The sequence below is a fragment of the Etheostoma cragini genome, chromosome 4 (genome assembly GCF_013103735.1).
Source record: "Etheostoma cragini isolate CJK2018 chromosome 4, CSU_Ecrag_1.0, whole genome shotgun sequence".
NCBI classification, from domain to species: Eukaryota; Metazoa; Chordata; class Actinopteri; order Perciformes; family Percidae; genus Etheostoma; species Etheostoma cragini.
This window is the reverse complement of record NC_048410.1, coordinates 28,099,408-28,125,585: the sequence shown is the minus strand read 5'-3', so window position 1 is coordinate 28,125,585 and position 26,178 is coordinate 28,099,408. Positions and strand designations below refer to the sequence as shown.

The 26,178-nt window shown below is 40.2% G+C and overlaps 1 protein-coding gene across 2 annotated transcripts in view; it reads right to left on the bottom strand.

Annotated features, from left to right (window-relative positions):
- The window catches only part of igsf21a (immunoglobin superfamily, member 21a), a 217,678-nt gene that overhangs the window by 78,662 nt on the left and 112,838 nt on the right, over positions 1 to 26,178 (bottom strand). For both annotated transcript variants that reach the window (XM_034868272.1, XM_034868273.1), the window contains exons 3-4: positions 21,891 to 22,012; positions 12,350 to 12,468 (exon numbers count right to left, since the gene is read on the bottom strand). In XM_034868272.1, coding sequence (XP_034724163.1) covers positions 12,350 to 12,468; positions 21,891 to 22,012 — 241 coding nt within the window. The remainder of the gene's footprint in view (positions 1 to 12,349; positions 12,469 to 21,890; positions 22,013 to 26,178) is intronic.

Here is a 26,178-nt window from a genome sequence, read left to right as displayed (position 1 = left end):
TTTATTGCTTAACCAATCTGACTCCAATTACGTGGCTTTTTTAGCTTCAAACCAGCTAAGGCCCTCGCAGGTCTCCGAGGGTTGACTGGCAACTGGAAAACACAAAGTATTACTTAGCACATTACTTTTACATGGATTTTTAGGTCAAGCTGTTTGTTGTATAAAGGGCTGGTCGATACCACCTGACATCAATATCACAATTACTTGTCCCATTTACCTCGGTAGTGATTAATAAATTATATCTTATCAAATACACTTGTGCACAAGCATGTCCGTCCTCAAAAATGAGTTTCTAATTAATTATTTCTACTCAAAAAGAAACAGATAAACACGGATTATAGCCTATACATAACACTAATTGTCAAATATTCAGTTAGTTAAGAACACCTGTAGGTATTTTTTTGCTAAAATAGTCAAATGAAAGTAAGACTGGCTCTGTTTCACATCTCTTGGCTATTAAAATGCATTATCTAATGCCGATAATTAGATCTGAACAACACTTTAAAGTGCTTGTTATCTCATTCCATCTGGCGGATGTTTTCACATCACGGTGCCATAATTGTGCACGCTTTTATAACAGCCTGCTGCATCTGTAACAACCTGCTTCATCCTCCAGACTGTGGTTGGGGGGTGGGGGGGCATAGAGGAGACTGCTGTACAGGTCCACGCATAGCTAACCCTGTTACTGTACTCTGCAGCGGCTAAACAAAAACTCTGGACACACACAGGCACGCACACACAAACACACCACACGGTGCACTCCCTAAGGAGCTGCCCCACATTTAGCTACTTCAGCTGTATCATGTTGACTAAGTAAGCGGACACGATTGGCATGACTGCTCTTGCTTTTTTAGCTCTTTATGCATTTACAGGGTTAAAGTAATAATCTCGAAGATTTTAATTGGAATAAATGTTAGTTCAGTCACTGTCTACCGCCGAATGAGGTGACACAAGGACAATGATTGAGTATATGTCATACTGCAAATGCAATAGCTTTCATCAGTGGGACAAACTGGATGTCTGTGGCGACATCACCAGGTAAATTGCAAAAGGTTAAAAGATGCACAGCTAATAACGTGTTTTCCATCACCGATCAGTGTTTGGCCCTCTAGAAATGGGAAGGCGAGCTAACACAACAAACTCACTGTTTAACTTACTTGTGTGTAAAACGGCGAACTGTTTGGATCTCCGGGAAGTAAGCAAAAAATGGCGGTCTTCCAGATTGTAACTTTATTTCAGTTACTGTAAGTTAACCCAAGCCAACTCCATCCAACTATTTACCGTCACCATTGTCACCGTGTTGTTAATCCTCCTCTTGGGACGGTTTGAGTTTCACGCTATTACCTCGCATTTATTACTCACTATATTCCATTTAGTGATAGCTACCCTAGCTGTACCTACAGGGAAATGAATTATCCCAAATGTTGCCTTCATTAACTCCTGCTAACTTGTGCTAAATTTTCAGACAGAAGCATTCTACAGTCTGACACAAGAAATGTATGAACAAGTAATGTCTGTTACAAAACCAGTCTTCAGGTAATAAAGACTGAACTTTGCATTTTACCTGTTCCAAATTTCACTCCACTTGCAGCCGTGAAAGAAAGCGAACACTCCATTATGTATTCACCAAACTGGCGCTTCCTTCTTCTTGTTAAAGGTGCGGCAGACTCCAACAGTGTGCTGTTCTTTGTCCTCTTACACATATATTGTTGAAGACAAGCTTGTGCCTGTTGTTACGAGATCATTTCCTGTTTATTGTGGTTGCCTGCAGGCTGGTCCTTTTCTGTGCACACCACGCTTGAAGGATTTGGGTGAAAATAAGATTTTGTTATAAAGTACTTGTAGATGTAGTTAGGAATTGCATTGCCAGACCTGTCTTGACAGCGCTGTGGAATAAGTGATGGATGCATGGTTAAACGGGATTTTCTCTTGTCCGTAGCAAATTCCCGGCAATTGGTCCCAAAACGTCCCAGTTAGAGATTAAATAAAGTCAACAATCATTCCTCAAAAGAACCAAGCAGGCTTGCCTTGTTGCACAATCCAAATCTTTTCAAACCGTTCACTTTTTGACATGTAGCTTGCTAGCGCAAAGTTTGTAGTTGTTCCCCGAAGAGAAGCGAGTTAGGCAGTGAGAACACATGTCTCTATTATCCTGGATATGAATTGTCGTTGATACAGTCTAGGTGGCAGATGGCATTGAGTAAAAAAGGCAAAGTGTGCCTGTGGTTTGATAGATACAGTATAGTATAGTATGGCTACCTGCAGGAGGAATGCAGGTTTTGATGTTTGGTTCAGGCCCGTTAAGTCAGGCAGGTGCTCACTCCATGTCGGTGTGCAGGGAAGACAAGTGTCACTGCCCAATGGGAGGCGAGTCAGATTTGTAAACGGTTTACGACGTAACTGTCATACTGAAGTTTGTGAAATCCATGAGATAATGAACTTTTCTCTGTCCCCGGAAATGTCCCCGGTTTTCACTGTGACTGACGGACCCGAAACTGGAATGAAAGAAAGAAAACACCGACCAAACGGAGCCTATAGTTGCTCAAGACAAGCTCAGAGATGTTTTAAAAAGCCGTATTTTCCGATGCTAAAATTACAGATTATTTACGTGGAGTCTGGTGGGTTAAGCCAACGCAATTTCGCGGACTTTTATGTTTTAAAAAAGGATCTTAATCTTTAAAAGAAAGTTCAACCTCCTTAGAAATCCTTTCCATAATGTTGCCTGTTGTGGGAAACAGCTCTAGGTCTAGTTTTAAGATTTACAAAAATAAAAACATGACGTGTTTTGGAGGTAAATCGGTTTCTGAGCTGCAAATGTCCCCGGATTTTGTCTGAGAAATCTGGTCACCTTAGGTTAAGCAGGTCCATTTTTACTGGGTTGGCATTACAGAAGTCTCTCGTTAGCATCTTAAATGCTACTTGTTGCAAAGTTATGCATGCGCGACTAAAATCTGCACTGGCCTCACATTGGGAAATGACCACGAGTGCAGCTTTAGGCCGTTTGTGTGAGTTGCGTTTTATGCCGTTGAGTTTGAATGCCTGTCACACACATTAAAACTCAACAGCATAAAACATGTGACATTTATTCCGGATCCGCTTCCCTGCTGGGTTAAAGGCAACTTAATGTTGGTATTACAAGTGTTTTTATAATGTGTTAAGATTTGTTTTTTGCAGAGCATCAATGGTCCATTAGTAGCTCTTTTTTAACTATTTTTGTTGGTTTCTTATTGTTGTTGGATTTTTTTCTGTCCAGCACACCCTGGAAAGTGAGCTGGTAGCCGGAAAAAGGGGGACGGGGACAAGTTTTCTTTCCTTCCATTTGTTTTTTTTGTGTTGTTGTCAACCCGCCAACTTCTCCAACCAATTAGCTTTTACCCAGGTTAAATCTCAGTTAGGCAGTCAAGGCAGGCGTAGGTGTGTTGTGGTCCTTAATTGTTTGCAGTGAAAATAATTGCAATGTGTGTAAACTTCGCCATGTGTTAACTCACTTAGAGTCCAAGACATATTGATTACAGTGTGCAGTGGTGTGTAGTGGAACTGGTGTGTAGTGGAAGCCCTTGTCCTGTAAGTGATAGCTGGGAAGGTAACTGTGAGGAGGTTAAGGACGGCGTATATAAATTGCAAAACTACACTACATTTCTGTAATAATCTTAATTTCTTAATCTTTTTTCGGGGGATTGTCATTCTGTTTATTCCCAAATTTAAAAATGTCACCTAAAACTAGTTAACTGAGGGCTCACCTTGAAGTTTATACAGTGTCATTGCGGGAACAAGGTTAATCTGTTGTGTAGGAGCATGGTCAACAACTAAAATTAGTTTTTATGCTGTAAGGATTTAGCAGATACAAGATCCTTAATTACAAAGGCTTTGAATACCCTTGACAGTAAGCCTAGTATCGATACTATAAAGGCCTACTATTTGTTTTTCTTATAGAATAAATTTAACTTGTATAAGGATGGATCTTTTGCCACTCTGAGAAATTGGGAGAAGGGATTAGATAATTATAGTCAGGTTATTCCCTTGCTTTGTAGTCAATTAGAAGATCAAATTGTTTCTTTATATATTTTTTATTTGCTATTAGCATTGTACCTTTTTGTAAGGACACATGCAGTGAATCCAGTTAGTAATGAACCATGTCTTAGGCTAAAGTAAGATATTCTGAAAGGCTTTTAGTGGAAAAATCATGAGCAGGGGATATGATGCAACCATCAGATGCTTGTTTTTGTTTGTTGTGTGAAATCTCCAGGTATGGCCTACTCATGAGACTACAGCCTTGGCGCGCATCGGCTGCTCCAGTGATTAGTGCGTGGTGAATGTCAACTGAATGAGACGCTGAATAAGCTAGAGGGTAAAACTGGCTTGACGGTTATGCAGCCTCAAATGAGATACAGAATGGCAGCAAATATAATTGCGAGTTTTCGCCACTACTCAGTTGAAGCTAATTGTAGAAAAACGGCAGCAACGGATTTCACCGTTTGGCCGTTGAAGTCTGCTTCTGAATTAATGAAAGATTCCAAGTAAAAGGAAAACAGACACTTTTCTGACAAAACTCTGACAGCATGGAAGGAGGAGAGAAAAAAAATAATTAGACAGAAATTCTTTAGCATAGACGAGATGATCGACTCGATGTTGGGTAGAGAAATCCTTGAGGAAGCCCATGGGTTGTTTATTTTTGCCCCAATTATCACCGCAGGGTTTAGCTCAAAGACATTTATTAATGCGTCTGCTCTTTGGATTCATGTGATTCCTTTTCCCCTTCAATGGGCTCCAAGTCAGCATGTTCTATCGGTGTTGTTAGCTGCTCAGGGTCAGAATAGCAATTGTAAGGTGGAATAAAGAGCATCACAACTTTAAAAATAGAAATCATTTCCAGATAAAATGATCTCAGAGGAAAGTCTGTACAGTTGTTACTGTTAATCATGAACAGGACACAAAATGTTGGTGCACTATATTGTCACAAAATGAAACAGAATGTCGCATGAAACCCAGTTTTGCACAAAATCCATTGAACGGGTTGTGAAACTGAGAGCACACTATGAGACACTAAGTGTGATGAGCAGGAAGGTGACACAGAGGCTAAATGGAGAATCATATCAAGGACTCTTGAACAATAAGCTATAGTGACCTGGGGCATGCTAACAGAAATGGCAAACACTTCAGAATACAGCTGATGATTCGGACAAAATTTGCACCTTTATTATTTAGAGCTGCGAATTAGGCCGCTGTGTTTTGAGATGCTGTGTGTCGGCCAAGATGTTCTCTTTACTTCCCGAACAAGTACAGTACACAGAGGGAACAGCCGCTCCATGGCAATCCATCATCAAACCCCGCCACCCAAACAAGCCTTTTCACACAAACACGCAAAGCTGCATGCTTACAGTCGCACACAACTCGTCCTACTAGTGCAGCGAACTGCTGTGTCTGCAGGCGATGCTTTCTTTGGGCTTGGCTCGTACACCATTAATCCCACCCATTTATAAACGAGCGCCTAAATATACACAGCGCTTAATTAAAGTCGGGCATCCATTATTGAAGTGAATCCCAGTTTTATGGGATGAGAAGGTAATTAGTCCCTCTACACCTTAGCGCTCATCTCTGTTTCTAGGGGTTATAAATACCAGCCATGCCGCTTCATGAAGGGTATCCTTTAAATTACAACCTCATGCTTTAGAAAAGGTTAGATGAAAGGATTTCTGGAGTTACGTGACATGATGGTTAAACACAAGGGATATTAGGATGTTCGTCATCCGGCATAGCAGTCACAACCCAACGGTCATCTGATGCAACACAACAACCTTAGTTGTCTCGGACACTATGCGCAGATCAACCAGGCCCTGGCTTTCCAAGGGCACGCTCCACTCAGAGGAGACAAATAACATTTCCTTGTAATCTTTGGAATGTCGCATTGAAATCACTTTGGGTAATAACAAATAATGACCCTCTCTCTACCATTGGGGAAAGAGGTATTGATTTCTTTCACCCACCAAAGCCGGACATTATGACCTTAGACTTACTGGGATGGATATGACAGTGTTTCCGGAATAAAATATCCATTTCATGTCATTGGTGTTGACGGGTCAGGGGTCTATCCGCTATTGTTGAAATAGCAGTATACTGAAGCAATTATACCTTAAGGACATCACCTATTTTCTACTGCCTAAACATGTCTCTTGTAAGTGCACTACTTCATACACAACAATCACACAGACTTAATGAACAACACAACATCAAATCTTGAAAGTAAACAATTAAAGATGTGAAATGCGCCTAATCCCTTTTTGGTACAAAAGCCAGCTCTCGGTTATTGTAATTTGCTGAAGTGAACTCACACACTCAAGTTATTTCACAATGACTTGCAGTGAAATTACAACTGATTTGATTGTATCAAAACCTTAATTAAATTTGTAGGACTATCAAGGGGTTTGAGGTACTTGCAGTTAAACCAAAGTATACAGTTTGGTAGAAAAACCATTCACGTGGCATAATGGTATAATTTTTGACAAAGCCTTTTGTGAAATAGAAAACCTTCTGAATACTTAAACATGCTTTAGATACTGTTTAGTTTAGAACATTTTCCAACCAATAACCTTTGCAATCAGGTGTTTTTGAAGTTTAACCAGGTTGAAAGAACATCTACATCACCCATAGCCAACAGCAGTAGACAGTGGTTGCTATGAACATAGTCTTGCAGAAACCAGACCTATCTACATACCCTTGTGTACATGCTAGAGTATTGTCTGGCTAGTATGCTTATTTATTCTGGGATAAGAGGAGAAAAACACATGTTTGAATCCTTTAAACCAATCACAATCACCTAGTCAAAAAGTTCCGGTTGCGGCGAAGGTGTCCTTCCAAAATAACAGTGGAGATGGCGAAGGGGGAGGTAAGATACTTGCTTGGTGGCAGGCTTTATCCCAGCACTGTACATTCAATAAGCTAGACCCTTATGTATTTGATGTACTACGTCGTAATTAATGAAGTACTGCCCACAGTTTTTTATGAGTTCCTGACACCATGGTAATCACATTTAAGTTTCTGGTCCGAATGTCGAAGAACTGAGCCCTCATCATTTAAACTATAACAGAGAGGGAGTGCTATTCAAAAGGCCAAGCCGTATTAGATTGTCAATTCTTTGTATATACATCTTGTTGGACGTATCCTCTGCAGACCGAGACTAAAGATGATTTGACAGTAAATTCAATTTCCTGATAAAGATTCTGTCCATCAGCTTGTTTCAGCATGTTCTCACTCTGAACTCCTCATCCGTGAGCTTTCAGTTCACATGTTGATTTTGAACTTTGATAACAACCTCATCATCAATTATCATACAGTAATGCGTCGATAATTTCATTTACAGGCACAGCACACCATGACACCTCATTTAGGTCAAGAGATAGAACATATCAAACACAGTACATAATAAAGTGCCCTAGTTGTTGGTCCATCTCGGTATTACGTGTTATTCATGTTCCTCATTATCAAGATAAAAGCTTGTCGGCACAACTGGCCAGGGGATATAGTATATGGTGAACATTAAACTAGATAAAAACAAACAGAATGCTCCCAATTATTTTGATGTTGTAAGCTTGGAAATGTTAAGAATATATATAATAAGTTATTGCATTCAACATTGGATGTCACATGAGCTAAATTGGTCATCATAGTACGGCTAAAACACTCACTTGGGTGGGGGATTCTAAAACCCTTTGGGCATAATATAAAAAAAAATTTAAAAAACATATGCTCATGCAGAGCAAGAAGAAAAGCAAAGACTTCCAGAGAGTGAAGGACAGTAAGCAGAGGTACCAAGAGTTCAGGGTTTAGACTTTTACCACCGGATGATTGAATTCCTTGGCAGGGGATTCATTAAAATGATAATTCTTATTTATGAAGCCCTTTAAAAAATTAAAATACTCTCCTTGTACTGCTTCCTATTAATTAACTTTTTCCCCCCTCAGATTTTCTTTCTTTCTCCTCTGTACTTTTTTCTTTACTTTCCGCTGAACTTGACACACTAATAGGTTATGAATAATTCTGTTTCAGTTTAGACGGCAATTAGCCACAATGCCAGAGGCCATTCTTCTTCCTCTCTTGTGGAGTGGTGATTTAAGACCCAGCTGAGTTAGGGTGCTCCAACTATCCCACGACTACATCACGTCTTCCCACCCAATGCCGAAACAAGTTCACTGAGTAAATCCCCTACCATTGATAAAGTCTTTGGCTGACGTCAGTGAGGGAGGGCACTCAAACAGAGGCGTGGGATTGGTCATCGAATAGAGCCAGACGGAGGGCCATGGGCTCAGTTAAAAAAGAAATGAATGTCTTAAGTCAGAAGGGGAAAAAGAAGAAACATAAAAATCAGAAGCAGAGATTGTAATAATGGAGTAATATTGTCACACGGTGTCGCTCTCCGGTGTTCCAATGAATAAATTTCACAGTTGCTAATTATCCTAAGGACGGACAGAATGTCTTTGCTGCTTCAACTGATACATCAGAGCACAGATGGGAAGTAATGAAGTACAAATACTTTGTTACCGTAGTCGATTTTTCAGATATTTTTACTTTATTTTTTTGGTTACTTTTTACTTTCTACTCCTTACATTTAACAAAATTGCCTTGTTACTTTAGTTTCAATAATGTCGGTGAAGTTACAGTTATTATTTTTCGCATCATCAATACCAAATTCAATCTAATTGGACTGGAATATACAGTATTTAAGGGATAATATAGAGCGAGGTGGTGGTTATAGCGACTATACAACAACATCAGGGTGATCAGGATCTTGGATCAGCCTGAATTATTGTTATAATGTGCTGCAAATTGCTCCAAATTGTACTGGCTTTACAATAATTTACCGTCAAATTTGAAAATCAGAAAGTTAAACGGATCTTTTTGTTGTTATCAAAAGCTATTTGTTGTTTGTTTTAGTAACTTTATTACCTTTACGTTAAGGGTCACTTACCTATCTAATAGCTGGTACAATATCTGCATGTATAGCTTTATATTATATACAAATTCAGTAACTTGATTTAGTGTAACAAGGCTGTAGTAATCTTAATGTTACTGTTACTAAAGGCCATTTTTGTTTTTGAGACCACATAAGTTTACATTAACGTTACTTGTTCTTGTCTCAAATCAACTTTGTCTTGGGCTAATATTAACGTTAATGTCTCAAACCTCTCGGACGTGAGTTAGAGGACTCATGTTTGAATTCCCACAGAAACACAATTGAATTCATATCTTGCTACTCAGTCAGAATCTTATTTACCTGGAGTCCCAGTCTCACACAGTCTTACCTGGAGTCACAATAATCTTAGATGTGATGTTTAGGCTTATTGGCAGCCATCCATCTAAAATGTAGGCAATGGTATATAAAGAATGAAAAGCCTTTTTTCCATGTCCACTGAAGTTTCTTAGGTTTCACTTTTGTTACATTTGAGTGGTCCAGGTAGCTTTGCATAACTAATGGTTGTCATTTGTAGGCCAGTTTTACTTGAGGTCACTAAAAGGTCAGAGACCATGTTTTTTACAGTGTGTTCTGGGGACAGGCAGCTAGCAGATAGTGAGGAGATGTTTTTTACAGTGTGTTCTGGGGACAGGCAGCTAGCAGATAGTGAGGAGATGTTTTTTACAGTGTGTTCTGGGGACAGGCAGCTAGCAGATATTGTGCAGATAGTTTTTACAGTGTGTTCAGGGGACAGGCAGCTAGCAGAAGTGAGGAGATGTTTGCTGTATGTGACAATTGTTGAAGCCTAAAACACGCGTGACATCGCTCAGAACCCCTTTTAAGTAAAGCCTGTACTTTGTTACTTTTACTTGAGTAAAGAAGTTAAATCTGTACTTTGACTTTTAACAGAGTATTTTTAACACAAGTATCTGTACTTCAACTTAAGTATGGGAAGTGGGTACTTTTGCCACCTCTGCATCAGAGGCAAGCAAAGCATCTGTTGTCGGTGAGACTTAAATACAACCATTACCGCTCAGACTGAGCAGAGGCTACAGGCGCACAATGTCCTCAACTGATTAAATGAGATATCAGAGCAACTGATAATTGTAATAGTAGTTGTATTACAGAGGCAATGAGGGTTGCAGGACATTAAAGAAAGCAAATATGATAAGTGGTAGGTCTACAAATGGAACTTCTGGAAAAGTCAAGGACACCGTGACAACATATTCCTTCTTCAACGCTGAAAACTCAGTGTTACAGCAATAACACATAATTCACTTGAATTGTTGAGGAAATGTCAGCAGGATGAAAAGTTAGCCACAGTGGAGAAGGCAAACGGAGATAATAACACAAACTGTATCAACCTCTACACAAAATGTCTTTGGTATTCATTAGGGGAGGGTGATTAATGCACTTGTCGTCTGTAGTGCCTTTGTGTTCTTTTCTATGCAAACATCTATCCGAGTGGCGGATCATTTTTCAAATATTTTCACACAAAACCCGGACATGCTGCAGAACGAGCTGATGGGTGTTCTCAAATTAATCCCAGGCTGGTGTTGGACAACTCATCACCAGTAATAGAACAATTCAGTGCATTAAACGTGGAAAAATTTGTTTTATCCCAACACAAGTGTGCTAGAGACTTTCTTTCTTCAACACCATAAATGGGAGTGAAGAGAACATGATGATGAGTGTGTGCAAATATTTCTTTTACACACTGACATATGTTGCAGGTTTGCAATAACGGTTGTTTTTGCAACTTAGGAACAGTGAAAAACAGTTGTGAACACACTATTGTCGTATCACCATTCGCAATATCCAACACATTCTCACTCCCGGCCCATCAAAAAGTGACACTTGGTCAGGTGCCTTTGGCATTTGTTACTGACGCAGAAAATCTCCTATAGGGCCAATGCCTTTGGCGTCATGTTTAGACACCCTAGGTGTGTACTCTTGCCGTCACTTCTTGGCGCGCAGGATCCAATCTACTGTCAATCGGGAGAAGAACGGGACACAAACACCAGTCTCTTGGGTGAAAGTCCTGTGTCATTCGCCCCATCCACCATTCCAACCTGCCTCCTTACTAGGGGTGGGGGAAAAAGTCGATACAGCATGGTATCGCAATAGTTTCAGTGGGAATGCTGTGTCAATACACAAAAGTCAAGTATCGATCTTTTATTATACATGTGTTGGTCAGTTTGTCTGCTTGACAATTCCATTTAAAGCAATTAAATTGAAGTAAATGCATCTTTTTAGATAAAACACATGTTGACCATGTTTTATTTTTGGGGACTTCATTTGAAATTGGGAAAAATTTGAAGTTGGAAAAAGGTCATCAATTTCAATATATTGCAGAATATTGCAATATGTTTAAAATCGCAATAAAATCGTATCGTGGCATAAGTATCGTAATTTTACATTTTTAGTCTTTCATACTACTTGCAACCTTTTTCGGAATTGCTAATACACTAAATCCCTTTCTACTTTGACTACATTGACTACTATAATGATCTACAACTGCCTATGTAATACACAGATCTTAGGTAACATTTACACTGATGGTACATGACTTATAAAATAAATAAAAAAAAGCATGGATTAATTAATTTAGTACTTCAAGAACTATGAGTAATATACAAGGATTAATGGTGTCTTGTGGTTGACCTGATGCCAGAAAAATACATTAATTAAAGCATCAATTAATATATTTCAATCAGCATGATTTCTGATGTATTCATGATGTTCATGTCTTCTTCATAGTTAAATCTGTAGTTAGGAGACCGGCTAAACATACCGAATTGTAGTGTAATCATGATTAACTAAACATTTCTTTTTCATTAACTCATCAGGTTTGTTTCCCTTCAAATAAAGTGGTGACCTGGTCCATCTTTCACATTGATGAAATAAGATACGTTGATATAAGAAACATGTGTAGTATTTGCTTGATTTTAGCTCTGTTGTTGGTCTCCTGAGGACATTGTCGGGCTTTTTAGCTGCTAAATGTTCCACAATGTTCTTCTTTGTCAGTCTTCTGCTTGGTACTGAGCAGTTAGTGTCCAGTGAGTTTTTAGAGTTTTTTATCCTTGGAATTTGCTAACTGCTGTGGCCAAAAACACTCAATGCAGGGGGCGTAAGCAGGGGCAATTCCAAGATTTTTTAAGTGGGGTTGCACAGGGGGGACCAATAATCAAAACTAGAAACTCACACTTTTTTTTCATTTTGGCTGGTCTGCAAAGCATGTAGCTTTTCAATCTTGGCCATAGTATCCAAGCCACTGGCTTTGACCCTCTCCATGCACCTCATGTCCCAACCAGCATACTCTTTTAACCGGAAATACATTTAATACTGTACACAACTGTACACAAACGTTGCTTTAAAATATAGTGAAATGGTGGTACTCACACATAACAGTGAGAAAGACGTTCCCTGAAGCCAGGACAACCTTCTCCCTTGTTGCCCGGTCGTAGATGCCCACATGGCATTCGTAAGGCCCGTTGTCTGAGATCCGTACCTCCGGCAGACTGTAAAATAAAAGAGTTATGAGTTTATAATGTGATATGAATCTTTGAATTCCATCCACATTGACACAGGGATGCACACAGACAACATATGATTAGGAAGTGCATAGGTGAGCAAATGAGTATTATTTTGTGTTTCTGGTGCTTCCACACGCACACACACTTGGAACAAAAACTACCCAAGCTGTTTTGATTAAGATCCAGTTTCTGAATGTCCTCTGCCTTCAGTCTCCGGGGGAGCTGTTCAAAATTTGCCGGGCTTTCTACGTCTCTAGCTGAGACGAGGTGGCTAACCGTAGCACATGCTAGCACTACCATGCTAGCTCTTTCTCAATGGCAAAACAGTGCTACAACACACACTAGTTGACCACAACCTCCAAAAGAACTACTTCCTGTCCCTGTTCTAGAGGTATTCCAGAAGTGTCCCTCGTCTAGAAGACTTCTCCCAGCTAATCCTGCCTTGGACTGACCAAAGCTGGAGAAAGAGTTTTCTAGCTGATGGGATCTTACCTAGCTACTGAGAATGTGTGACTCCCAACAAAGATAGTATAGAAGTGAGATGTCTCACTCTGGAGCTAAAACAGAGACCTAAACACATAGAAAACAGGATCTGCAGCAATGTGCAGTGCAACAAAAATATGATGTGTTTTGAAAATTAAACCATGTAAACCTATTCTGGCACAACCTTCAAAATACAATTATCAACCTGGAAATGAGCATAATATGGGCGCTTTAAGTTTAAAGAGAATGCTTCACCACAGCACAAAGCCATCAGTTATCTGACTATTTTTGAAACAGATAGGGAATGCCATCTGTATTCTGCACTTGGCTAATGTGTCAACAGTGATATCCAAAGTGAGACACTACTAGTCACATTTAGCCTCTGTGAATTATTCGCACAAAACAGGAACAATTGTCCTTGCCGCCCGGGTGTTTCAGATGGGGACCTCTGTTGGAACAGCGGGCGCTCACAGCAGCCCGGCTTAATGACTTTAGCTGTGTGAGTGTGTGTGTGTGTGTGTGTGTGTGTGTGTGGAAGAGGAGCTAGCTATTTTGGAGAGCGGTCAAATCTGTGTGCCAACAAACATCCTCGCTCTACAACTGACTTTGAACTACCCTTGAGCAAGGCATTCAGACTCAACTGAATTTGCATTTTGCTTATTCATATTGCTAATGTTAAAGCCATATTTTGTTCGGTTTGTATCTTTTAACATCACTAATTGAACAGTTAATTGGTGTTTGTTTTGTGGGAAATTAAACCACATGTTTAAACTAGACTTGAACTTAGCCCTACTAATGAGACAAAGATTCTCTGCTATGTGTGTTTTCTTGGTTCCCTGCAATCTTTTGAAATCTTAAAAATCAAACCTGTCTAACACTTTTTGCAGCCCTGCCTCACCAGGGAAGTTGGGCTTCATCAATAAAAACCCACCAAGTTTGACCTAGCCTTTAGTGCATGAACTTGAAATAAAAAAAGGTAAAGTTTTGCCGAATGAACCAAGCATAAACAAAGTGTATATGAAAAAGAGTGAGTCCCATGGGATATAAAGTGAGGATTTCTCTACCAGCGCTTCCTCGAGGGATAAGCATATAAAGTCTTTTTTTTTACCACAGTGCAAAAATGATGAGCACAGTGAATCTCTCTCTGTGGTGGCGGGTGGGGGAGGTAATTGGCTTTGTCTTGGCTGGTTACATTATAGTAAACACTGATGTAGCCCATTGCTTGGTTTTAACAAACAAAGCCGTAGTTCTGTTGTCCTCCATTCTGACTTCTGCATGCATGGTTTGAAGTGCAGAGAATGGAACCCAGAGATAAAATCATTCAAGGCATGGAAGTACTGCTGGAAGAAGGGTGAGGAGGCCACAAAGAAACCCCCAAACCAAAGCATTTCTGAGTGGCTGCCTGCTTCGGAATTCTGCCCAAGTTTGACAGGAAGACCTATCCATCAGAATTCGGGGCAGAAAAAGAGGAAAGGTTGTACTCGTAACATTGCAATTTCTGTTAAATATTAAGACGGCTGGAATTAATTTTTCAACACCCTCTCTAATCTTTGATGTCATGTTTTTTCAGAGGGGCTAGTCCATTGAGAATCTGTTCACAAAATTGGAACGTGTGACTCTGAGTACTCAAGCTCTTTTCTCTTCTCTCTTTTTTATTTTATTTTTTTTTAAAGCTATGTGCCATTCATTATTAATGGGTCAGCTAATCTTTCAAATCTTAGAGGAATAAAATCACCATTTACACGGAATAAAAAAAAGAAAGTCTTGATTATTATGTCTCAAACTGATTATTGTCCTGAATATTCCTATTACTCAGGACTAACATTGACTGTAATACACAGTTATAAGCATGTGATTTTACATAGTTTTGAGAGCACTCGTGTGTGTTTTGAGTCATGCAGTAACATCAGTATGCTAACACTGGATGTATCCATGTTAAGGAACAACACAGAACCAATTTTCAGAGTTACAGAGAAGGCAATTGACGAGAATTTAGGATTAAACAGTACAGTGTAGTGCCATCCCGTCTTCACAACAACAACACACTCCTTCTCTTCCTGTTGCTGTATTAAAACCCATGCTGGAGGCGTTACATTTAGCTGAACCTTCAATATACACAAAGCTATTGCGGGTGCTGCCAACATTAATCATGAACCCAAACACCCTGGCACAGACCAAAAAAAGTAGAATACTGCAGTAGAGCCTATCTATCCATAGGTGTGAATGTGTGTACGTGTTAACTTCCTCCCCTAACAGGGGAAGGATGGGAGCACTTAAGGCAGCACTGTGTTATAATATAACTGTTATGTCTCCCATCATCCATCCATCTATCCATCCATCTATCTACAGAGTTGAACTAGTACTCTTCCTGAGACAGGTTATGAGGTTATGTTGGATACTGACCTAATTGAGACCTGGTGTACCCCTGTCTCACCATAGACCGCATGAGTTTGGAAGTTGGAAATACATGATTCCAGTCAAGTTTGCAAAAGTCTCACAAGGTGGTTGAGGTCAGGCATTAACCACTAAATTGTTAAGGTTAGGATAGGTCATCAGGCAGCAATTTCTTGAGTTTCTTTTTTTACAAATCTAGGGTTACCTAGACACAACCTGGACACCAACAATCAATCTAGACACAACCACAGAACATGTTTAGTGATAGTTCACATTTTACCATGCAGTTCCCTCTGTATCTTCCACCCTAATTCTTGGCCCCCACTCGACTTCTGTTACATTTTTCAGGACTCAATCAGTGCGGTTTAACTAGTGGATTAGCAATGACACAAACCAAGGTAGATTCTGAAAATTAAAAACTAAAAATCAACTTGCTTGTGATTAGTATGCAATCAAGTAGATTAGGTAATTCAATAAACAAACAATTTCAAGCAAACCACATTAAACGCAATGCAAATGCAAACTCTCCCCCGTAAACCAGAAAACAGCACACACATGGTGCAGATCGATTGCAATGGGCCACCCCGGAGGAGGAGCAAAAACAGCACACCGCAAAAAGACATTGATTGTCCCCCAGGACTCGCATCTGAAAGCTCTTTCCTGTTATGTAGGCCGCCCCGCAGAACTCCTCCTGCCTACAAATGCAAGCAAATGATACTGCCTAGATGGAGAGTGAAAAGGAGCAGTCTTGACAGAGCGGCGTCTGAAAGCTCATCCAGTCAATCTGGGCATCAAATTAACTCGAACATTGTCAGATACCCTTATTGGCCTGAAGTAGTACGGTTGAATGGGTCAAGACTGTCGACTGTAAGTCAGTACACACATCGCCTTGAGGACGGGATGTAAAGAGAACTTTGTAATTACTCATGTTTCTTTGAAAAATGAGCATGCAACAAAATGACGAGGATAATGCTGCGATTCGCTGAGTGCCAGGGGAGGTGGGATTGGCTTTGTGCTGGCTGTTTACATTATATTAAGTGCTGATGTAGCTCATGTCGCTGTTCTTAGCCACAACGCTCTTGTTGTGTTGTTTGCAATCCACACGGCATTCATTGGATTCAAATCCACACGCATGCAAAGAGGGGAGCTCAGTGATAAATGGTTAGAAAGCATGGAGATATTACAGGAACGAGAGTCATCAAAGAAACCGTTTTGCTGATTATTGAAGCTCTAAAAACCCATTCTATGTGCATTAATATTCATTACCAATCTAAGAAGCGACTACTTTACTTATCAATACCTAAAATCTACATATCTTACAGTACACACCAGTACATGGCTAGCTAGCATGGCTGTCACACTCACAGTCAGTCTGTTCGTAGGGGTTGTTAAATGCATTTATCAAATAAAGGGTTAACCTTAAGACAATGGCAGACCTCAATGCGCCACCAAGCGTTGGAAATGGTTTCAAATTCCCTTCAGTGGCGTGTTTTTGTGGTCAGAGTGCCACTACAAGACACATTCTCAATTTTTATTCTGAGAAAACACTAGACAAAGTGTCCCATTTAAAAAAAAAAAAAATCCCAATGTAAGAAGGGACTTGGCTTTTTATGTATCAGGACCAATGCTAATAATACATAAATCAATGTAAAATGTGCCAGAATTAGCCTGGAAGCTATTTTACATCTGCTGTCCCTAACATGTATTTATTTCAGGTCTAACATAATACAAATTATTTGGAAATGTATCGTTAGCTAACAAATATATGTTTAGCTTTTCCAAAATGTATACATTTAAAGAAAAATATGCTTATATTAATATAAAGCTATTGTTCCTACAAGTGGATTAACAGTTCATTAAGTGAACAATCTGCATTGTATAGGGGATTATGAACATTAGCCAGCACACATCACTGATTTATTTGTTAATGGTATTATATCATCAGGAAATATCTTGCTACCAGCAGCTCCTGCAGTGACAGCAGGTCACAAGCAGGTGGAGCAGCATAGCAGATTAGCTCTGATGGTATTACTGGTATTATTAACCCTTCCTTGTACCTACAACATGATAGGTTCACACCCTTCTGATTGTGTTACGGCCTTCCAGCTGTGTGTGTTTCTCTGTTGTGTGTGTTCTAGGTGTAGGTTTATTTATTTGATTAGGACAATGCACATTAGTCAACATTTTTGTGAATGTGCCTGTGTTAGCCAGTCAGCTAATTTTCAACTGTAGCTCAATTCAAATCAATTCAATTCAATTTTATTTATAGAGTGCCAAATCGCAACAACAGTGCTTTTCATAAAGGAGCCGGTACAGTCCGTACTCTGTGATGTTATTTACAGAAACCCCACAATTCCCGTCAAGAGCAAGCCCTAGGCGACATGAGGACAAGGAAAAACCTCCTTTCAAGAGGCAGAAACTTGGAGCAGAACCACGGCTCAGGGTGGGCGGTCATCGATCTTGACTTCTCAGAACAGGTCCCCGGGCTCTAGCGTGCATGTCTTTGTGGTGGGAAGAAACCGGAGCCACTGTGCTGCCTAGCAGGTCCCTGGGCGGAGTCCATCACTGCACCTGGGAGGACCTGACCAGTGTCCCAGGAGTCTCGCAGCAGCAACACAGCGCATGCTGAAGTGCTGCAAATAGCCGTGAAGCATGGCTTCGTGCTCATACCTAACGAGCATGTCTCCAAAGCGCCACTTCTCTTCTCCACTCTCCAGAACCACTCTCTCTCTCTCTCTCTCTCCCCATGTGTGTACGTCACTTTCTGTCTCTGTGTGCCTGATCGAGTGTACTCTAGACAAAGCTGAGTAGTCAAGACCGCCAAAATCATTAAAAAAACCTGTGTGTTTTATTTTGAAATTTGTTTTGGTCTTTTTGGTTGGCTTTGGCCTTTGTGACTGCACCAAGCGCAACCTGCACAATTGGTCTATTTGCACATTTATCACACTATTTAAGCAGTTGCACATTTTTGTATTCAAATATTTGTTCTTGTATTTTATCCTATTCTTATTTCATGTATATTGAATGTATGTATATTGTATCCTAGTATTTCATTTATATTCATATTCTGTGCTGTGGGACTGATTGTGCTGCTATTACAATGTAATTTCCCATTTATTGGGATCAATACATATCTATCTCTCTATCTACCTATCATCAATCTGCAGACACACTCGTACCACTGATTCCACTGAACACTTTTGTTTTAGCATGCTTTTCCTGTCCTGTTCCTTTCCATGTTCAATAATAGCATGGTGCTGCTTCTCAAGTCTCTCATTTGCTATCTCCTCGCTCGACCCTGAAGTTCTGTTCCTCCTTCATAAAGGCCGTCTCAAAGCTCTTATTTCTGCCTCGAGGAGGGATCTCTGAGGAGCTATGAGAATACACAAGAACCCCATCCAGGAAGCCGTGCCGCTAAAAGCCGCTGCTAACTCTGCCCATACAGCTGACACATTCATGTGACGCTTCAGAGGAAAGGACATGTCAACCCTCTGAAAACACATTTCCTCGTTTCCTCTCCTCTCACATGATTTCCTCGCAGACTGTATACATCCCATGCTTCCTCAGTGGAACGGACTAGGAAGGAAAGCAAGTAAAGGAAACAAATGAAATTTAAGATCATGGGATGTAGGTTGCCCACTTTCCAGTTTAACGGCTGCAAGAAAAGATGGTATATTTGAGTTTCCACATCTTGTTTTACAATGGAAAAAGATGTGAACGTGGTTAAAAGGAACCAACAATGACTGTTGGCAGGAGACACGATGCGAACCGCAGTCTCCGCTTGTAACATCAGACACTTTATTTCATACCCAACCACCCACCCTGACCTTCTCCCACATCACGCTCCATCCATTTTTGCTTCCAAAAGAGAATAGTCATTTTATGCACGACCTCAACAGATTGCTTGTAAGGAATACAGAACCGCAGGTCATTTTCAATTTGAACTAACAGCATATTTTGTGTCTGCGCATGTGAGAGAGAGCAAGGGAAGGAAATCACACATAAACCCACATGCATGCGTTAAACAGAAATGTCTCTACCATACCGACCTATGAATGTCCTTGATGGGCCACATTCATCTTTTATGGCAATTTAAAAGTAGCATACACTTGCTCTGGAGGTCCTCAAAGTAAAGTGTCATCAGCTACAGTACATACACAATGGGTACAAGGACTAATCTGTGCATTGGCACTTTAATAAAGATAAAGTTACAGCTGCTTCCAGTCTTTGAAAGATTGTGACTAATAACTGTCAAAGATTGAGATGAAGTCAATGTCAACCTTCAAAAAATGAAAAGCCAACAGTACACCTGAGGAGACAAAACATCTCTTTTGCTGTAGCTCTATAATAGCACAATAATCACCTATTGCTGGTGGGAAAAAGTATTCTACGAAAAGGGAAAAAAAAAGGTGAAAGCTAAAAATATATAGTTCTCAACAAGAGTTTAAAAACGATAGAACAGAGTATTGAGGCTTTCACTTTAGGTCGTACAAGCGGATTGGCCAGACTTCTAAGGCTTTGTAAAGCACATCGACCATTCTCAGGTGGAAATGGGAGATTGTAGCGAGGAAAAATTCAGCTTTTGCATTTCTCAGTAGTGTTGAGCGTCTGTGTTACACCATGACAGTGGGACCGTGACCAGTCAAAGGGAATTTCTTCCTCACTGGATGAATGGTGTGACCGTGGCAGGAGTCCACATTCTGCTGTGGTTGACTATCACAGGCTAAGCATTCTGTTACAGATCCGGATACAGGTCAGTGAAGGTAGCATCCACCTGCTGATGCCGATTCATTTGAAATCTCCCTTTCCCTCTCTGGTGTGTTATATTAGACTTTCTCTCACTTCCTCACTCCGTATATCCTGTATGTCTCAACAAATATAGCATTAATTAGCCATCTGAAAAGATTGTTAAAATATAGCTTTGATTGGAGATTTTTAAAGCCTTTAATTTTCAAATCCTACATCCGAATGCTGTGATATTACCTGAGTAATTAGTATTGCGGGAGAGGCTGTTATGATTTCTGTTTGTGTGTGCATTCATGTTGTCATCATTGTATGTGTGCATGTGAGTGTGTGTGTTATTCCATTTTGATGATGCCTACTCTCCCAAAGGGGTAGTAGGGTTGTCCACATAAATCATCCTCAGCTGGGCAGCAACACCACACATAAGGAAAGAAATGGGGAACGAGGGAAAAAAGACACACAAAGGGGTAGGGATGTACATGAGCAGAATCAAGGAAAAGCAAGATAAATGGGGAAAAAAAACAATGAGAGTAGGATCGTTACAAAAGGATGAAAAGAGTGAGGCATTCCAGTTTGAAATTAAGCGGTAGGTGCGATGTATAACATGCTGACGGGGATTTCTGCAGTGGGAGGGGATCCATAGCAGAGGGAACAAAAATTGACGAGACAGGCAGACAGCTGCCAGCCGTATTGTTGAGGCCTGGGGTAAAAGAAGACAGTCCCCAGGACGCCTTATTCGTGTAATCAAGCCAACCAGAGCCAGATGATTCCCCATCCTACTACTCTCTCTTTCTCCATCTCTTGCTCTCACTCTGTAAAAACCTGTTAATGCACACACAGTATGGATCAAAGTAGTCTTGCACTGCCAGACTTGACTCTACAGAGCTGCAACGGAGGGTCTGGCTAGTCCACACAGCAGGATGAGAGAAAAAATGGACTCTTGTTTCATTGGCATTGCTTTAAACCAATCACAATCATCATGGGTGGTGCTAAGTGTGGTGCCTTTGCAAAATAACCTTGGGAAGGAACTTGTTTTTGTGGAACATGTACGTTTAAAGGTTGTTTTAATAGTGCAACAGAAGTCTCAGACTGGACAGATAGTCTGGCTAGCTGTCTGAATTTACCCTGCAGAGATCTGAGGACGAAGTAACCATAGTCCTCAGATTGGACAGATAGTCTGGCTAGCTGTCTGGGTTTACCCTGCAGAGATCTGAGGAGCAGTTAACCATAGTCCTTAGAAATACAGAGGTTAGAAAGCCAACACAAAGACAGAAGATTGTGAAGGGCATCCGGACAAAAAAAGGGATATGTGGGGAATTTCCGGCGGCAATGAAACGTCGGTAAAGACTAGGATCAAAGAGAAAGGAAGACGGGTAATGGAAGCCTCTGAATATTCACTTCCATGATTATATGCCTGAGAAGGGCTGCGCTACCTGGGACACATGCACCACTGTGGCTGGAACAAGGACCAGCGTGGCCAGATGTTGGCTCAATCTTTAACACAAGACTCTTTATCCTGTTCAGAGTTGCTGATTAGAGTCCGCTGATGCCCCCTGTCCTCATGTAATAAAGCCCTGACCTGTTTGCATGGATACTCCATGCTGGCTTGGTCTGACCTGCAGCAGATGGCTCTGGGATTAAAGGTTGAGTAGCACAGAGCCATTTACTATCACAGTTTTGAGAGGCTGTTTTATTATACAGTTAGTAAGTAACTAAGTTTAGCACAGGATGAGCAGGTAACACAGTAATCTTCTTTTGAATTAAAACCAATTGATTTTGAGGCTCACCGGACGGTTGATTGGTACACGAGGTCTTCACGCCTGCGGTAGTCCTCCATGTGAGAGTAATTTGTATTAAACATAGCGTCGTAGGTGAAGATTTTCTGCTTGATGGTCCCTCCATCTGTGACCTGTGAAGCAAAAAGAGAGAGCAATTAATAAGATGATTCGCTAATGATGGATGGGACAGGGTTTACCCTTTTTGCCCCTGGAGCTCCTCCTACGCATCGACTGTTGTCCCACGGCCTGGAGTGTAAATGGCGCGGCTGCCTGCAATTACCTCATTGATTCATTTGAGGCCACGATAACATCAACCCCTTGTACCGTCTGAAAGCAAGGGATTGAAAACTTGCTGACACGATAACATCATCAAGAAAGTCTGTTAGGCAGCTGTCGGTGTGTGTTAGTGCACATGGTTAAGTCTTAATGAAGAATGACACAGTACAGTGTTATGCATGTGTCAAGCATTGTGCTTTCTGCAGAGGTAATGGCATGTGACGAGATACCGCAGAGGAATGCGGTATAGGATATTCAAAACATTGGTCTCATCTTTTTGTGTGCATGGCAGATGATGGAGTAGTTATTTCCTTTCTAATATTCGCAGGAGTGTTAAAGTCACTTAGCATTTGAATGACTGTGATTTCTCCTCTCCTTAGAAGCCACAGACAGCCATAAAGGAAGAAGGGTGACAGGATTTTAATGGAGCCACTAATGCTGCTTTGAAGTAGGAAATTGTTGGTGGGCTAGGCATCCTTCTTCCGTTTGCCAGGGAAGACGCTATCATTCTGATTCAATCCAATCCCTTCGGTGAAGTAAACAACGTCAAAGCATTTGAAGATTAGCCCGTATAATATATAATGTACACATCGCCTCATGGAGAGACAAAGCCAAATTGTATTTACATAAGCAAACAATGGTTCCCCGTGAATGCGATGTAACTAATATAACCTCTTGCCTCTGGAGAAAGCACACTGCCTCAGGCTTAGTTTGCTAAGTGGTACTGCACAGGGAGTCCACAATGCTGGAACAAACCAAAAGCATGAGCATGGAAATAAATGACCCTTAACCAATAATTGGAAGGCTTTTTTGAATAGAATTCTTTTACAGATTTAGAATACCAAAAGGTCAAGATGCTTGCTTGCAAGACTTTTTCTCAAGCGTTAAGGCTATGATGTTAGACTTTAGTGACACCATTTGGTTAAGAAAGGTTCTGGTACCTGTATCAAGGAGCTGAGAGTATTGGGGCCATCTGTTCATTTTTAATAGCAATTCACACAGAGTTCACATCATTGCTCGCTGTAGACAACCAGCAATGATGGGGACTTCGTTTTGAGCTACAAAACACGGAGAGGCAAAAGGCAATGGTCGGCGCTTCTAAAAGCAAAGCCGTGTTTGGAAATTGTACGCCCAGTCTCGTGCCACCACTGTTACAGTGATGGGCCTTTTAGAAACATCACCACAGGGAGTCAAGAGGCATTTCTGTCTGACATGCCTATACACCTCATGTCACCACGGTTCAACAGAGCTTAATATGAATACCACCCTTAACTTTCTTGATGGATGACACCTGTTTGGAAGGCTGAGAGGCAGCACATTTTTACTGGATTAATAATGAAATGTCACAGAGACATAAAGTGATACACATTAGAGATTAGTGTGGTAAGGTGGAACCATTTACAAAGACAAATTAGGCGGCAAAAATGTGAGTGCAATTGGGATGGTTCATTTCCAGTAACATACTGTAGGTACATAGACAGATAGATATAGATAGATAGATAGATAGATAGATAGATAGATAGATAGATAGATAGATAGATAGATAGATATTGAATATTGAATATTGATATTGAAAATGTGCAACTGCTCAACCCTTGTGTTGTCTTCTTGTCAAAATTGAAAATCCACTAAGATCAACACTTTTGTTGACGCTTTTTTGAAGTTTAACACTATGTGACACTAACTTATTAACTTCAGTTTTACAGTTATTTTTGGAATTTATGGTCAATAAACCTCATTTATAGGAAATTAAACCAAATCAGCAATTATTTTGACTTAAATTAAAGTAATTGGATGTTGATGATAATCACAGACTGGAATATGTCAACTTTTACTCAATACTATTTCAAAAACACTTTAATTTGTTTTTCAAATGCTATAAAATTGAATAACGACACCCCTAAAAGGAATGAAAATAGAGATTTGTACTTGCCAAAGAGTGTTGTGTGGAATCAATCATGTTATTTTGGGGAATTAAAAAGAACATTGAAATAGGAAAACGGGTCAATTTGACCCGAGGAAAACATGAGGGTTAAAAAGTATGATAAATATGTAGATAAATCTATTGTGCAGGTTGCACTTAGTGCAGTACTGTCATGTCTCAGAGTTATATCTGAAGTGTTAGTTAAAGTAAAGTTGTCTTGCCCATTATAGGAATGATTTCTTGTAACATCGAAGCTGTCTTTCCATTTTACAAAAGAATATTCCTCATTTTTATTTGCAATCTTAGAAAGAAAGGATCTACTTATGTCCTTTTAAGTAATTTGCTACCACAAAGTTTAAATCATTTAAAGGAATGGGATTTATTTCCTTGCTTGTTTCTTTTGAGCAATCTGTAGTCCCAAAAACAACCAAGTCAAATTTAGTTTTGCGGTTATGCATTATGAAGATGTAAGCAGCTGTTGAAATTTTAACTTTCACATTTTTCATTTGCATACCAGGGTTTTGGGAAAATGTATTAATCACTGAATATAAATCACAGAACCCCGTCAAACTAGGATGCTCAAGAAACCATGCACAAAAATCACTGGAAACGCTTTGCAAAAGCTTCCTTTTTGCAACTGGACAGCCAACATTGTATTTCACAGGTGTGCTGTACAGTAACTGCATACATGTGTGTTGACATTCTGCTTATCAACGGTAGCCTTTCAGCTGATCTATAGCAGCCATTGAAGTGTTCAGCCTTCAGGAAACAGTGGCTGGGAACAACTGAGTGTGTTACTTCACACGTGGCACTGTCACATTATATTCCAGCTTGTTAGCAGGTAAGAGAAATATTTCAACACCGTGTTAACATGTGTCAGCATGCTTGCTAAAACAATTCATAATAAAAGAATATGGGAGCACCCTGGTAGCTCACCTGGTTTAGCGTGGACCCCATGTACAGTACAGTACACAGGCTCAGTCCTTACCGCGGTGGCCATGGGTTTTGATTCCAACCTGTGGCCCCTCGCACCCCCACCCCGCTCTCCCTCCCCCTTTCCTGTCTTCAGCTGTCCTATCAATTAAAGACCTAAAATGCCCTAAAAAAATCTTTCAAAAATACATAGATGGACAGGTATTGATCCCAATAAAATGGGAAATTACATTGTTACAGCAGCAGAATTAGTCACACAGCACAGAATATAAATATAAATGAAATACGAGGATGCAGTATAATTACGTACAATATACTGTGCATGAAATAATAAAAGGATAAAATGCAAGGACAAATATACAATTTAAAATTCCTTGAAAAATATCCTTGTATTCACAGGAAGTGAAACCTTTCCCAATGGCAGAAATAGAACTTAGCGTGAGCACCAATAAGACAAAGCACTCCACAGACAGAAACTCAAACATCATTACCACGATTCAGGAGGATCAGAGTGTGCCAAGTGATCTCCTCAAAGTGCAGAGGGGGGAAAACACAGCGATAAAGAAGAATTGGAAAAGATACCAGAGTTTGTGGATTATCACTTCAAAAGGGATTGGGTATTTTTCCCATTAGTTTAATCATTAGCTCAGATCAAATAAAGACCACAGGCCCTATTTTAACGATCTAAGGCGTGAAGCGCATGGCGGAGGTGCGTTTAGGGCGTGTCCAAAACCACTTTTGCTAGTTTGGCGATGAAAAAAGGGTCCTTGTGGTGGGCGCATGGTTCTAAAGGGTTGTACTTAGTGTCTTTGTTAAGTCATAGGTGTTTTTTGGGCGTAACATGCAATAAACCAAACCAGTGTAAGCTCCGATCAAGACTTTTGTTGACGCTTTTTATCATAAGTTTAACGTTTTTGTCCCTTTTTTCAACACTTTTTGACATTTATCACTACGTAACATTAACTTGTCAACTTTAGTTTACAGTTACTTTTGGAATTCAAGGTCAATAAACCTCATTTATGGGAAATGAGCCCTAATGTTTGGGTTAGAAAAGCAGAAATTAAGAATTATTGAGACTAAAATTAAAGACATGTATGTTGATGGATAATCACAGACTGGAATATGTCAATTTTTATCAATTACTTCAATGTTTTTCTCCAAATG